The sequence below is a fragment of the Podarcis muralis genome, chromosome 7 (genome assembly GCF_964188315.1).
Source record: "Podarcis muralis chromosome 7, rPodMur119.hap1.1, whole genome shotgun sequence".
Lineage (NCBI taxonomy): Eukaryota > Metazoa > Chordata > Lepidosauria > Squamata > Lacertidae > Podarcis > Podarcis muralis.
The window spans coordinates 17102936-17119075 of NC_135661.1; the positions used below are offsets into that span (position 1 = coordinate 17102936).

Consider the following 16140-nt stretch of genomic DNA (forward strand, 5'->3'; position numbering starts at 1 on the left):
GTATACCCATGTTTGTTTGTTTTTCAAGGGTTTTTCATATCAACACAAGAACCTTGAAACTCATCCAGTGGCACATTGGCAGACAATGCAGATGTTTTAGCAAGAGGTTCATATCTGGTTGACCATCTGCCCACCCCCCTGTCTAGCAGCCGCATCCTGTACCAGCTAGAGCTTCCACAACAGGCCCAAGATTTGTAATGAAAACGATTCCCAAAGGAGACAGTTCCGCAACCAATGTGCAGCCGTGATACAGGTCTGTGTTGTACTACTGATTTTGTGCTTCAAAAACAATCAAGGCTATTGTGGATAATTAATCCATGTTGTCCATGTATTATTATTTTTTGTCTTTGAGGGGGAGAGGGAAATTAATCTTGACCACAATTCAACAAATCACAGGATGCCAGTTGTCAAGTAACTCCACCACAAAAACAAAACAAAACACTGTCAGTGTCCCTTTACTTTGTTTCCCAAAAGAAGAAATCCAATCAGAAGACCTACAGCTTATAAATGCGGCTGAAATGTGCGTCACTCAATGTTGAACATGAATCATAAGAAGAACTTGCTGGATTGGACCAATGGCCCATTTAGCCCAGTATCCTATCCCCAGAGTGGCTAACCAGATGCCTGTGGAAGAACCACAATTAGGATCTGAGGACAAGATCCCTCTCCCCTCATGCAATTTCCCCTCTTTCATTACTGCTGCCAACTGTTGCAGCATGGCTGAGTCCCAGAAATATATAGAATAGAATAGAATAGAATAGATAGAATAGATTCTTTATTGTCATTACACAAGTGCAACATTGCACAAGTGCAACGAAATTGGATGCCATCCCTTAAAAACAACAAAAGCAAAACAACAACAACAACCAAACAAACCACATTCCAGCCACACCTACACCAACACCCATCAAACTCCCAGGTCACACTATCGAGTTACAGCATTCAAAAAGGCCACAGCTCTTGGATAGAAACTGTTTTTCAGTCTATTTGTCCTTGACTTGATGTTTCTATATCTCCTGCCAGAAGGCAGTAGTGCAAACAGACTGTGTCCCGGGTGAGATGAATCCTGCAGGATGTTGTTTGCTTTCCTAAGACAACGGGAACCGTACAGTTCTTCCAAAGATGGGAGAGGATGACCAATAATCCTTTGGGCTGTGGTTATGATATATCCAAACTTATGCCCTTTCCCCCTGCATTATAACTGAAAATTTAAATTTATAACAATGCAAGTAATGGGAGAGATTTCGTTATTATTGCTCAATTTATAACCCTCAGGGCGGGTTACGACTATTTAAAATACAGGCGTCCCCCTCACTTATGCACTATTCCCTCGTACGCAACCGTGTATATGCATAGTGCCAGGGTAGAAATAGAGTCAAACCAGGAAATGGCAGGAGAGAGCTGGAGAGCCCTCGTGGCTTGTGAGGAGACCCTTCCTGAGATCGGAGGAGCCTGCAGAGGATGTAGGTGAGGGCAGAGGAAGCCCCAAAGAGACCAGAGGTGTAGCAGGGCTTTGCTTAGGCTGCTCAGGTAAACATAAAGGTACATCGAACTGGACTTAACCCCTGGACGGGGTTAAGTCCAGCCAAAGGCAACTATGGGGTTGCAGTGCTAATAATAATAATAATAATAATAATAATAATAATAATAATAATAATAATAATAATAATTTATACCCTGCCCATCTGGCTGGGTCTCCCCAGCCACCCTGGGCGGCTTCCAACAAAGTATTAGAATACAGTGGTCTGTTAAACATTAAATGCTTCCCTAAACAGGGCAGCCTTCAGGTGTCTTCTAAAAGTCTGGTAGTTGTTCTTCTCTTTGACATCTGTTGGGAGGGCGTTCCACAGGGCGGGTGCCACTTCCGAGAAGGCCCTCTGCCTGGTTCCCTGTAACTTGGCTTCTCGCAGCGAGGGAACCGCCAGAAGGCCCTCACCGCTGGACCTCCATGTCCGGGCCAAACGATGGGAGTGGAGACACTCCTTCAGGTATACTGGGCTGAATAGGTCTAGCATTATCTACATCTCCCCCTTATGCTGTTCACTGGGGGGATACTTTTCCTTAATGTCAGCAGTATGGAAATGTTTGCAGATAATAATGATAATAATGAAGAAGAAGACAACAACTGAACCCTCTAAGACCATGCCCCTGGTTTATATTTGATGCCTTCCTTTCCCCTCTCTTTCTTTTGCTGCTTGTAAATAGCTGTCCTGACTTGAAACAGATAAGCTCATGAGTTTTGTGCAACCAGCCTTGCGAAAACAGCATATTAGCTTTTGACGCAAGTGTCCTAAGGCTGCATTGTCAGCACTCGCAGTGGAGGGGACCTTTCCACAGAGAGGAAGGGGCAGTTGGCTTGACACATCCCACAGTGCGATGTTTCACAGCCTGGTGACTGCAACTAGAGGCAGCAGCTGCAGTATTGGTCTTTCAATACTCGCGAGTCTCTTTCTAAACAGAAATCTTCACTAGAGTGAGGAGCTGGGAGATATAGCTGAGCCTAACCTGCGGCCTATGACATGGTGGAAAATGGCAACCTCCTCAGAGATGGGGAAATTTCCCCTGAGAACTTATATAGCTAGATATCCATGCTATCTTGCAAATTAATGACCAATACTCCAAACAAGCAAGCAAACCTTTACTCACCAAAATAGAGGGTTGCACCCAACTAAGCCTGACTCACAGTAGACCTGCTGAATTAATAGAACTAAGTTGGGACTAGTCATTTCAATAGGAAGCTATGGTTTTCCCAGTAGTTATGTATGGAAATGAGAGCTGGACCATAAAGAATTGATGCTTTTGAATTATGGTGCTGGAGGAGACTCTTGAGAGTCCCATGGACTGCAAGAAGATCAGACCTCTCCATTCTGAAGGAAATCAGCCCTGAGTGCTCACTGGAAGGACAGATCCTGAAGCTGAGGCTCCAATACTTTGGCCACCTCATGAGAAGAGAAGACTCCCTGGAAAAGACCCTGATGTTGGGAAAGATGGAGGGCACAAGGAGAAGGGGATGACAGAGGACGAGATAGTTGGACAGTGTTCTCGAAGCTACCAACATGAGTTTGACCAAACTGCGGGAGGCAGTGGAAGACAGGAGTGCCTGGCGTGCTCTGGTCCATGGGGTCACGAAGAGTCGGACACGACTAAACGACCAAACAACAACAACAACCGTAAACACTGGACACAGTCCAAAGTTCTTGACACTGCATTGGTTCCGATTCACCCCTAGTGCTCCCTCCAGGGCTGGCAGCAGGGCCTGACATCACTGGGCACCAGCCAAGGCCCCCACACCAGTAAGGGCCCATTGCCAATCCCTGGAGCTTCCTGGTCCACTCATTCCTCAATGTGCTGCTTGCTTACCTCTGCTCCCTGCATATGAGTAGCTGGGGAATAGAGCAGCAGCCTTTGCCTGCTTTGAGAGTTGGCGTGGAATGGGTGGAGAGAAAGATAGGAGTGGGCAGCAATGACAGTGATAAGGAGGAGGTGGAGAACACATTCAGGGAACGAGAGCCTGCTGAGAGCACAATGCCCACCTGCCCTGGAAAACCAGGAGCCAACAGTCGTTTCCTCTCCTTTCCCTCCCCGAAAACATCCATCCCCAACCTAGGGCCCTCCAGATGTTTCTGGACTCCAACTCCCATCAACCCCAGCCAGCACAGCCAATGGCCAGGGAGGATGGGAGCTAGCGTCCAATGAGAGAAGCTCCATCCGCACTGGCATTCCGCCGGCTTTGGAAGATCCACCTATTTACACAGGCATTCCTATGATCTTTCCACCTTTGACCTCTCATCTCTTGTTTTAATTGGTGTACTGTTTTAATGGAATTGTCCCCCCCCCCCAATTTTAATTATGGGTGCTTATATTTAATGCTTTAATGGGATTGTTTCAGTGTGTCTCTTAAGTATGGATGTTTATATTTTAATATCTGTGTTGCTGGCTTTCATACTTGTAAACCACTTAGAAGCCAATATTGCCATTAAGTGGTACGTAATTAATAAGTACCCGCAAGGGCATTTGGAGGGCAGCACGTCAGGGAAGACTAGTTTAAGTTTCTTAATATTAGAATCCCATGTGAGGGATCTGCTTTTAATTTTTGTCATGCGAAGTGGCACTCTTAGAAACAGGTAGCTATAAAGGTGTAGATAGAGGGAGAGAAAGAAAGAAACTTGCATTAAGAACCTAAAGCAACCTGCAATATTATTGATTTCTCATTCTTTTATCCTGTCCTTTTTCCTGGAATGCTTAACAACACACATATGTTATAAAATATTACAAAACAAAGATTAAAATGACGGTGTGCAATCCACACCGACAATTAAAACACAACACAGCAGAACACAGAATAAAGTCTATGTAACAACATAGGCTGCACATATATCGTTACTACTAATCTTATTGTTCCTCAGAAGCAAAATGACTCTGGTGGCATGCAGCGGCCCTGGGGATAATTTATAATTTTTTCTCCTCCTCACCACCACCAAATGTTCCCTTGAAAATCACACAGTTGTTTCAGAAGCTGTGAATTCGCTCTGAATTCGGTTTTAGCCGATATTTGGTGATGCCTCTAAGCAACTCCCGAGGAAATGCTGAAATTCCGTTGTGCTCAAAGAATGATTCATTCAGTGTGTGATATATACCACCCCGCGCAAGACAGAAGGAGCAGTATTTCATTCCTTGTTGGCCTTATAGGCACAAAACAACTATTGTTTCTCCTCTGTCTTGGTTTACCCTCTGCTTTTGAAAGTGAACCCATTTCTGACACATCTCACCCAGATTTAGCCAAATAGCCTGTCAGATATAATTTTAATAAATGGATAAGGCTGGATCACGAACTGCTGCTTTTTAACTTGTTGGATTTATGGACCTTTATTTTGAAAGGCATTCTCACGTTCTCTGAGGGGGTGCATCCGTGTTTTTCGTTCGCCCGCTAGAGGGCACCGTTTACCAATGAAAAGGATGTCGAGTGGCAAGGCAATCACTTCCCCAAAACTGGTATACTGTATATCCTACCGCTTCCTTCCTTCCTTCCACCTAGCAAGAGTTAGAGCCATCTCTCAAAAGCTTCCTTAAAGGTGGATACATAAAGAAAGGACCTTATTCCTCAAATAAACCTAAGTGCTAAACCGAAGCTAAAGCAACAGCAAAATCCCTTGTAAGCATCTTTTAATGCAGCAAAAAAGAACAAATAGAAATTCATTCCAGAAGGCACCATCCGCTCAGATAAGAACGTTCACAACCTCATGGCAGGCAAGGTTGAATCCTTCCTAGCACACTGTGGGAGAATATGCGGGACAGATCAACTTTTAAAGAGTGCTGAGATTGAAGGGGAATTCTGCACAGTTCATCTCCAGCTTTCTTTTGGGAGCAGGGGGGAAGTTGATCAGTCCAGTAATCTCATCTCATGAAGGTTGAATTTCAGAGTGGATGGGTTATCTCCCGCTAAGTTTTACTCGGGGATAAATCCAGTGAAATTCATGGAACCTAAGTTAGCTGTGTCCGTTAATTTAAATGGGCCTACTCTGAACAGACACAACATTTTGTTAGGGGGACACATGTCTATTGAGACTGTCAATTTTGGTTTCCTCCACCTTCTCATTTTCCTAAACTTAAGTCCAGTTCTCAACAATCTCACATCAGTCCTCAATTCCTCAAGAAAATTAGTTAGCGTTTCTAATAATACACACCTTTCGCTGGTGCAACCTTTTCTTTCTTTTTTTGCAAAGCAACATTCCCTGATATAATGCATTTTTTGTATGCTATTTTTACTAATATGTGCGTTTCAATGCAGGCTTAACCCTAGCATGTGCATTTTCTTTTTTTTTAAAAAAAACCTATTATTTAGTAATTTTTCACAGAGAGAAAAAAAACACTTTACAAATTTTAACTTAAACCATAAGTTACTCTGTCACTTGGCTTCCCGTCCTCCCCTTCCATGGTTTCCTTAAATGCTGCATATTTTGCCTATACTATTCCATTCATTCAATTTAACCTATTTATCTTAGTAATACATGCTGCTGCTGCTCATATTTCAAGTCCTGCTTGCGTTTTCATCTCGCTGCAGTAGTTCTTTAAATACTCAATGAAGAGTTTCCAATCCTCAATGAATTTTTCATCATCGCATGTGCATTTCTGTACACATTACTTGGCTGGAGAAGTGCATTGCAAAAATACAATACAAATAAAATCAGAGAAAGAGCAGCTTTTGAACAATGGCTGCGTTTTGATTTGCGTAAATATTTTGGAAAGTGAAAATCCGGTAGGTTGGAATTTCAATTAGAAGCAAATTTAATCTCTTCCCCCATCCCTACAAAGAACACGGGGAAGGGCTGTAGCTTAGCAGGATAGCACCTGCTTTTCGTGTGGAAGATCCTAGGATCAGTCTCTGCCATCTCTCTAGTATGGGCTAGGGATATTTCCTAACTGAATCCCTGGAGAGCAACTACCTGTCAAGGTAGACAGTACTGCACTAGATGAACCAATCATTTGATTCTGCAGAAAGCAGCTTCTGGTGGCCTTTTGTTCCTACATCTAAAACTTCATTAAGTTTCCTGAGTGAGGTGGAGGAAAGGGGCATGATGCTGTGTCGTGATGAGTTGGCAGTTGTACTGATTTCATTGGAATTAGGTCCGCTGTCCTTTAGATCCTGGCCCTAAGAAGCCCCTAGCAGCCCCTCTCCATCTACACTGCATTGCAAAGCAGAGGTTTAAAGGCTCCACAGAATGCAGGCATATTGATAAACACAAGGTGACAAAAGCTGGGCTAAGGAGAGGGAGAGGAAGAGAGAGAAAAAGCAACAATGAAATCTCTGACCTGCTTCTGCTGTGCAAGATCCCCCATCGGACAGACCCAGGTTAAATTTAGAGGGTCCCTGTGCTTTAATCCGGAATCAAGAGAGCTGACCACAAAAACCATTCTGTACGCGATTAGAGGGAAACAGCAGATATTATGGGCCTCAGGAAGCCGAGAGGGCGTGTGTGTGCAGAGTGTGGGGGATACTTCTATCTGCAACACAGCATCCTCAGTTCAGATTATCCCTCTCTTGCAAAAGTCTTCCTTTCACTTCATCCTCTCTCGGTTACCTAAAATCTTCACATCCGAGACACACCCACAGCTCTTATCAAGCCAGCCTCCTTACGCTAAGAATGTCAGAGAGAGATTGCAGCCTCCTTGCAATTTGAAGGAAAAGGATGTTTGGGTTATGGGAGTCAGGCGTCCAGAGTTTCGAAACTGCCTGAAAACTTCCTCAGGTTTTTTTTTTTTTTTTTGAGGGGTGGAGAAAACAAAAAGAAAACAGATAAAAACCCCCACAAAACTTTAAACTCAGCAACCAACAAGAACCCACTTCCCTCTTCATTATAATTCCTGGGATTAGAACACATTCAACAGGGATAAATATCCCAGGGATTAATGCTACTTTTAGTACCATTAATATTTGGACTCTAATGCCAGTCCTACTCAAAGTAGACCCACTAAAATTAAGGAACACGGCTAACTTGGGTCAACGGATTTCAGTGGGTCTACTATTATTATGTCTAGGCATAACATTCTGTTGGTTTGTGAACTGCCTGGTCAAGGTGCTTACATTTTACTGGTTTTGCTCTGTTTTCTGCCATTTCAACAGAGAAAGAGAGAGAAGATTTCTAAGGTGGCCTTAAGGATGCCATCTGTGACACACTTACCTGGGAGCAAGTCCCATCCCAAGACTTGTTTCAAGTCAGCATCTATACTTACGTGCTACACAAGCAATTCATGGCTGAAATAATCTGTTCGCTGCTACGTGAATCTGAAAGACTAGGTGCTTGTCAAAGAAAGCACATGCTAGGCTCAGTGCACTAGCCTTTTAAGGAAGCCGGGGTCTCTCTGTAGTTTTCACAAATTAATGTCACCTCACTGCAGCTACAAGAACGTTTCATTTCTGACAATGTGGACGAGGCATGAATATTCTGTCTTCTTCAGCAACTAGCGAACTTGAATTTTTTAAAAAAGGCATTGGAAATTATTGAGGATAAGTATGTGTTGGCTTCTCTTTTTAACTACAAAGATTTTTATCATTTGGATAATTTGCTAATTCCACAGTAGGTGTTACAAATGTTTGCTCTTGTCGTGAAAAATAAAAACAGCATTTCTGAAGTATGGTACGTTCTCTTGGATGCTCATACCAAGTTCAGAATGCCGCAAAAAGCCTCATCCCAAGATCTGAAAGAAGAAAAGTACGGAAATATAGGTAAATGCATTTAGCAAAAACTGGGGGGGGGGGGGATTCAGAACGCCAGAACAACCTCAGGATGTCTGATTTCCCGAGTTTGCAGTTGAAACTGATAAAAAGGCTTTTTAAATCCCAGAGTGTAATTATTTTAGCTAGTATCAATACAAGAAACACACAACCAGTCTAAGAACTGGACCAGAAATGATTAAAGTGTAGAAATATGAATGAATGAAATGCCTCAGAAGCACGTGGGAAATATGCATCTTTGCTGAATAATGCCTACCAGTGACTATTGGAAATATATAACAAAGCTCCCAGATGCAGCAACTTAAAGAAAATTCAAGGGTGAATGGGGGCGGGGGGGGGAATACAACACGTAACAGAGGAGTACCTTGTCTTACCCGATGCAGAACAGCTTGCCAGACATAGTCAGGTTTCAAAAACCATTCACTGCCAAGTAAGTATGCAGTATCCACTAATTAGTTCTGAACCTCCCCTTTACGGCATTTGAGATACACATTTTGGAGATGGACGAGACTGTGGGTGGGTGATATCACTATTTGGTGGGGATGAATGGAGATTCAGAAATTCTAGAAGCGAGCAAAGGGATTTATCAGAATGCTTAGCAATGTAACATAATATCTCATACGTATATCTCCCCAAAATGGTGTCTGTTTGGCTAGGTGGTTTGTTTGTCTTTTGAGCCATGTTTGGCTACGTAAAATATTTTACAATTGAGAGGTTGCCAGAAAATCCATTGTGCATATAATAATAGCAAGAGATGAAACTATGAAAGATGAGTTAAACAGAATGTTGAATGATGTGTTTATGGTGAAACAGTATTCACTTGGGAAGGTGATAAATGCCGATATTATTAATGCATAATATCAGTACTCTCAAAACATTGCTAATCATAATGGATAAAGACAGGTATTGTTTGCTTCATGAAAATCTCTCGGTAGTTTAGTGGAATAGGCAATTCGTTCAGAATTTTCCCTTGGAAATGCCAATAATCTGAAATGCTTTGTGAAGGAGAAGTAATAAATGTAAGTACCGTTTGGTTACTGGGAAATATGTTTGTAAATTTGCTGAACTATTTGGAAATATTATTTTGAAGGTACTTTAATCTTGAGTTTAGATGTATGCATATATTGTGTGTGATACTCTTACAACTCAAAATGTAAATGTGAATTAAAAGATCCTTTGCTCAAATATAGTTCTGAACCAGATTTTCGGTATAAGAGCTGGTCCAAGAGTTATGATCCAAAGACAAAGGCTATAGTAACTTTGCTGAAGTTAGGCAGGTAAGGGAAATGAGTAAGAAAATGAAGAAAAAGAATAGTTACAGCTCGTAGTGGAATAAGCCTGGACTAACAGGCAGACAACAGGGCCTTTCTTCTTGTGACTCTGTTATCTGCAGTGCAGGGACAGAAAGAGGACATGTTTTGTAGTGGCACCCCAAATATAGAATAATTTTCCTAGGGAGGCCTGCCTGGTATCACCTTTTAAGTCATTTTGGCTCCAGGCAATTACTATTATTTTTTAATTCCTAGGCTTTTAATCTATGCTGCTTTTATCTATTAGGTTTGTTTTAACCATTTTGTTGCATTTTTTGAAATTATAATTTTGCTAATATAAGCTACCTCAGTGAAATTGTCTAAAGGGTATGGTGGACACTGCCACAATCCATCAATAGAAACAACAGATTGCCAGAGACCAGACATAATTCTGGGGAAGCAGAATTCCCCGGAAGTTCCCTTCTCCACATTCCCACACCAAGTTTGTGAATTCTCTCTTTCTCTCTTTTGATCCTCGTGAAAAATGATCGAAAGTTAGCGTGCACTTCTCCTAAGATGCACATTTCCCATGCAATTGTCCGAATATACTGTAGTCTTGCATGCTATTTTCAGCAACATATGCATTTTTCTGGACACTTTGCCCTAATGTATCCATTTTTGGACACTTTACTTGGCTAGAGAACTGCATTGCAAAATTCAGATAACAGCAAACGGCTGTGTTTTGGTTTGTGCATTGTATCAGAAAGCACGAATTAGGTAGGTTCACCTTTAAATGCAAAGTGAATCTCCCCCCCCCCCACAGGTGCCAACTCCCTGGGGCCCTAGGTGCCCACAAAATTCTCCATAAAAGGTCTGGGCACCCACAAATTTTGGTGCCAGGGTCATGCATGCTGCATGGCACGCACAGCCGTGGGCTCAACTTGGCATTCCTGCCCCCCACTCCATCATTGATTCTGAGTAGACCTAGCTAAGACTGCACTGCAATGGGCAGATACGAACATCCCATATTAATTAATTAAGTTATTGTCTTTCTAGCCCAACTTTCTCAAGGAGCTTGGTGACAAGGAGCTTTATGACTGAGTGGGGATTTGAACCCTGGTCTCCCAGATCCTAGTCCAACACTCTAACCACTACACCACCCAAGCAATGTCACAGCTTCCACTATCCACTACAGCCCCTTAGAGTTTTGGCTTCTGGGTATAGGTAAATATAGACACTGAATGTTCTATGCAAATGTTATTGGTCCAGGCTGGGATCCAGTACCCAGCTGGCTGCACTAGCTGGGGATGATGGGATTTGTAGTCACAAACGCCTGGATTCTTGAGGGCACCAGGCGAGGGAAGGCTGGATTAGATAGGCAGACACATATATGAAGTATTCAGAGGTTATTTCTCCCCCAGTATTCATTGTTACAGCAGCCCTCCCAAAGTTCTGAAACTGAAGAGATCTGAGGAGGGGAAACGACAAGAGCCTCACTGTCGGTTCACTTCCAAAATGATTTCCAAAAGGAATTAAGTAGTTTTGGCAGAGAAATACCTTTTGGAACCAAGTGGTAAAGAACGTTGTGACGTCATTTTATTTTATTTTATTTTTTGCAGGGGGAAGAGGAAAGGAAGAAGAAATACAGAAATTGTTTTGTTGAAATGGGTTTTGGCGATATAAAACACCTAACATATCCTCCTCCTCCTCTAGAATCAATGAATTTCCTCTCTTGCCAGCATGTCACTTATGTTTCAAAATTAAGAAAGCCACTCACCCCACTCTAGGGTTGTACCTTTTAAAAAGTGCTCTTTATTTTCCTACCTTTGCTAGCTGACCATTCAAACGAGCTGATCATATTGAACAAAATTTCTATCTGAATGCTCACTTTGGGAGCCTCGTTTCAGCTACAATAAATAAATAAGTAATAAGTAATAAAACCCTGAAATCATATTTTAACCATCTATTTACTGGAGATTCCCGCCCCTCCCCCCAAAAACCTGGTCATGTCACAAAACAACTCAGCACTGGTCATAGTGGAAGTGCTTCCTGCTGATTCAAGAATGCTAGCTTTCGGTTTTCAACATACATTTGAAAAACACTCGATATCAGAAACTGCGTATCTATATAATATATACATATTCATATATTGACAATAGCTATGTTTTGCCAAGTGCAGGAAAAAAAACCCAGAAAAACAACAACCCTGAAGTGTAAACAGCTTAATAAGATATTGGGGTGAAGGAGATGGACAGTTCAGGCTTCAGTCAAACTAAATGCTATTTAACGCTCTGAAACTAAAAGTGGAGTTTCAAGCATCCACAGCAGCAGTGACTTCTGTTATGACTTTGACTGCTGAAGCTCAAGAACCGATCAGCGGTTTTTTAATTATTTTTTATGACTTAGCATTTTGCTGTTACATCTGAAATGAGCCAAAGTGCCACCATTGCCACTACTCAAAAGGCGCTTTTGGTTTTTGCGGCACTCCAAGAAACCTGCCAAACCCGTTTCCCCAGAATCTACAGCGGCATGGGTGCTCACACTGCAAGCCGCTCTGGCTCCCATTAGCTCTTGTTTCCAGCCAGAGAGAAACACGTGAAAGGAGCTGTTATAGAAGAGAAGAAGAAGAAGAGTTTGGATTTGATATCCCGCTTTATCGCTACCCGAAGGAGTCTCAAAGCGGCTAACATTCTCCTTTCCCTTCCCTCACCCACAACAAACACTCTGTGAGGTGAGTGGGGCTGAGAGACTTCAGAGAAGTGTGACTGGCCCAAGGTCACCCAGCAGCTGCATGTGGAGAAGCGGGGAATCGAACCCGGTTCACCAGATTATGAGTCTACCGTTCTTAACCACTACACCACACTGGCTCTCTATACCATTTGGGCTGCTCCAATGCCCATTATCCAAGAAGACTGTGTGTTCTAGAAAGAGCAGTGTATCAACAGGTTGCAGGAAGGTTGCCCTGCCTTTTTTGCCGCCTTCCCTCCATAGGTGCCCTACGGGAATGAAAAACCACTGAGTCAAATGATCCAGAAAGTTGGACCTGCCATTTGCCCCCGTCCGGGAGAGAGAAGTGAGGCTTGCCCCCACCCCAAAACACACCACAAGCTTCTTTAGAAACCATGATGGCAGGTATTTTGCCTTGCAGACAGAAAGCAAGGGTGTAAGTAGTTCACCGTGCTCAATTTGCAAGAATGGCAATAAGCAGATATCCGGGCTGAAAGGGCCAGGATTTTAATTTGATAGGTGGAAGCAGTGGCGTAGCGTGGGTTGTCAGCACCCGGGGCAAGGCAAGTAATTTGCGCCCCCTAACCCATGGATTTGCGCCCCCTAACCCGTGGATTTGCGCCCCCTAACCAATGGATTTGCCCTAACCCCAGATGTTGCGCCCGGTGCGCCCGGCCCCCCCTGCAGCCCCCACGCTACGCCACTGGGTGGAAGTCTTATCTCTGCATTTCACTCAGGATCGTCATTTGAAATCAACGCTTAACTAGCGCAGCCTTTGTGCTTGGATGGGCTAGGTGCCACTTGCACTGCACATCTAAAGTACTGTGAGACCACTTTCACAGTCATGGCCTTCCCTAAAGAATCCTGGGAACTATAGTTTGTTAAGGGTGCTGAGAGTTGCCAGGAGACTCTCATTCCTCTCTAGGGTGGCCAGATCAGGAACAACCTAGGCCCTGAAATTCCAGGGCCCAAACCTGAGACCTAGCAATGGCCCTTGGTGATGTCATGGGGGCAGGTCCTGGAGATGGAGGTTAATTGGAAGAGGGGAGCAGAGGAGGGCAACCTCCTCAGAGTGCAGCCAGCTCCTGCCAGACTGAAGCCTACAAGCTGTATGCAAAGTCTTCTTAGTGATTGTTAAAATTGTTATTAGATACTCTTGCCCACCTGGAAATTCAGGCCTTCCACCAGCCACCTGGAAGTGTCGAAGCAAACCTGGAGACTTCAGGTAGCTGTGCCCCTGAAGGACCAGGTGCACAGCCTGGGAGTCATTCTGGACTCACAACTGTGCATGTCAATTCTGTGTCCAGGGTAGCTGTCTACCAGCTCCATCTGGTACGCCGGCTGAGACCCTACCTGCCCACAGACTGTCTCGCCTGTTTTTCGCTGGCTAGGTTCAATTCTAATCCTTCTAACCTCCTTTGGGGTAGGTATGCAGGTATGGCAGAAGGAGGTAGGATCTGCCCATGTGATGCCCACCTGGTGGAAACTCTAGCTCACATGGCCCTTAAATGTAAAATGTATGATGATCTCCGCCAACAATTTCTAGACCATCTATGTATTCCAATGTGGAAAGCAGAGACGGAGGTTATACGGTTCTTATTACAGGGGAGAGACCAGGAGCTCACCAAGACAGTAGCTAAGTTCCTCTATTTGATTTTCTTTGGCGCCAAAGTACGCTACAGGATACTGCCCTTGCTGGAGACCCACAGAGATGAAATAGATTGCTCGCCTCTTCTTCCCTTTGGCAAATGACTGTACTGTTGAAATGGCGACGAGCACAATTCAAAGTGTTGGTGCTGACCTTTAAAGCCCTAAATGGCCTTGGCCCAGTATACCTGAAGAGGTGTCTCCACCCCCATCGCTCAGCCCAGATACTGAGGTTCTCCTCTGAGGGCCTTCTGGTGGTTCCCTCACTGTGAGAACCAAAATTACAGGGAACCAGGCAGAAGGCCTTCTTGGTAGTGGCACCCTTCCTGTGGAATGCCCTCCCACCAGATGTCAAAGAGAAAAATAACTACCAAACTTTTAGAAGACATCTAAAGGCAGCCCTATTCCCCTAATGCACAATGTGTTCACAACCCTTACAACAGCTGCAAGTTGGCATCATTAATTATTACATCCCAAGATAACAAGGAAAGTTTGATTTCTCGCCAGCATGGAACCACTTCTAAAAGTGCCAGTTCCTCAGGTAAATGCACTAAAGTGGGTAATCTGGTCCCGCCTTGAATCTGGTGTGCTAACAAATGAGCAGATCCTGGAGAATATTGTTGCGTGTTAAACTTGGGGTACTTTGCTGTGGTGTTCCGGTTTTTCTTTTTAAATGCAACCATTTATCAATTCAAATGATAAATCATCAGAACTTTCTCCTGTGATACACTTAACTCCACTCTCACTGCCCAACTGGCCCCCAAAGGTTCATCACAGCGGCAGAGACACAAGATGGCATGGGGAAGAGAAGTGGATTCCATGGAGCCAGATCATACCTGGTCATTCACAGGACACACGGCTAGGTTTTGTTCTTCGCTGGAGCAGGCCACTCGGATGTACTTCAGCCAGTTCCCGTTTCCTGTCTGGTTGGCATCGACGCAGAATTTCTCAGTGCCCAGGTCATCGCCAATCTGAAAGAGAAAGCAGTGTTAAACAACCAAATTGGAAGACCATAAGCCAGGGGTTCAAAAGCATGTCAAAGTGCAAGTAGATAAATAGGTACCGCTCCGGTGGCAAGGTAAACAGTGTTTCCGTGTGCTGCTCTGGTTCGCCAGAAGCAGCTTAGTCATGCTGGCCACATGACCCGGAAGCTGTACGCCGGCTCCCTCGGCCTGTAAAGCGAGATGAGTGCTGCAACCCCAGAGTCGGCCACAACAGGACCTAATGGTCAGGGGTCCCTTTACCTTTACCTTTAAGCCAGGGGTTGGGAACAGCTTTTCAGCTGGAGGGCCACATTCCTTTCAAGGCAATCTCTGGAGGGCCACATGGCACCAAGGGCAGAAGTGGGAAGAGCCTGAGGTTCCCTACCCCTGCTATAAGTATTTAAGTCAGGGGTCAGCAAACTTTTTCAGCTGGGGGCCGGTCCACTGTTCCTCAGACCTTTTGGGGGGCCGGACTATTTTTTTTGGGGGGTGAATGAATGAATTCTGATGCCCCACAAATAACCTACAGATGCATTTTGAGTAAAAGGACACATTCTACTCATGTAAAAACACGCTGATTCCCGGACCATCTGTGGGCCGGATTTAGAAGGCGATTGGGCTGGATCTGGCCCCCGGGCCTTAGTTTGCCTACCCATGATTTAAGTAAAGACATGAGCAGGGTGGGAGGGAGAAAAACAGCCCAACATTTATTGGCCAGTTCAAATTGGTCTGGAAAAATCAGTTGCGTCTTGGAACTCATGACCTCTCGTGGCCTTTCTTCCTTTGTGCAAACTGAGAAAGTGCACAGTTCCAGCCCATGGTGACATCCACAATTGTGTTTCCTTTGGCAAGGGGGCCATGCTGCCATAACCATGCCAAAGGCCATAGCTCCATGGTAGAGCATCTGCCTTGAATGTAATGGCTCCAGAGTTCAATCCCTGGCATCTCCAGGTAGGGCTCAGAGAGGTCTCTCTCCCTGAAACCCTGGAGAGCTGCTGCCAGCCAGGGTAGACAATACTGAGCCAGATGGACCGACAGCATTTTCCTATACTGTGGGCTGCTTCCCTGAATCCAGCAATTTATGCCCAAGTTTCACCCTGAAATCCTGCACACAGAAGGGCTTATGTGGGAAAAAAATGAATAAGCCAGTAGTCGGGTTGCTTATGAAAACCAGCCCCTTCAACAAAGTATTTCTGGGCATGCACAGAGTGCCTTTAACCTAGCTACAATTGCAATCAGTCACTACACATTTGGGTTTGAGGTCAAAGGGTGTGACTTCTAGGCAGAGATGGATCCAGAT

At 44.3% G+C, this 16140-nt stretch overlaps 1 protein-coding gene across 7 annotated transcripts in view; it reads right to left on the reverse strand.

Annotated features, from left to right (window-relative positions):
• The window catches only part of PRDM16 (PR/SET domain 16), a 458346-nt gene that overhangs the window by 47647 nt on the left and 394559 nt on the right, over positions 1 to 16140 (reverse strand). For 6 of the 7 annotated variants that reach the window (XM_028740965.2, XM_077931318.1, XM_077931316.1 and 3 more), the window contains one exon: positions 14694 to 14828. In XM_028740965.2, the coding sequence (XP_028596798.2) occupies positions 14694 to 14828 (135 nt within the window). Of the gene's footprint in view, positions 1 to 6810; positions 7065 to 14693; positions 14829 to 16140 lie in introns of those variants that run through there. The other variant, XM_077931319.1, reaches the window with a different exon arrangement.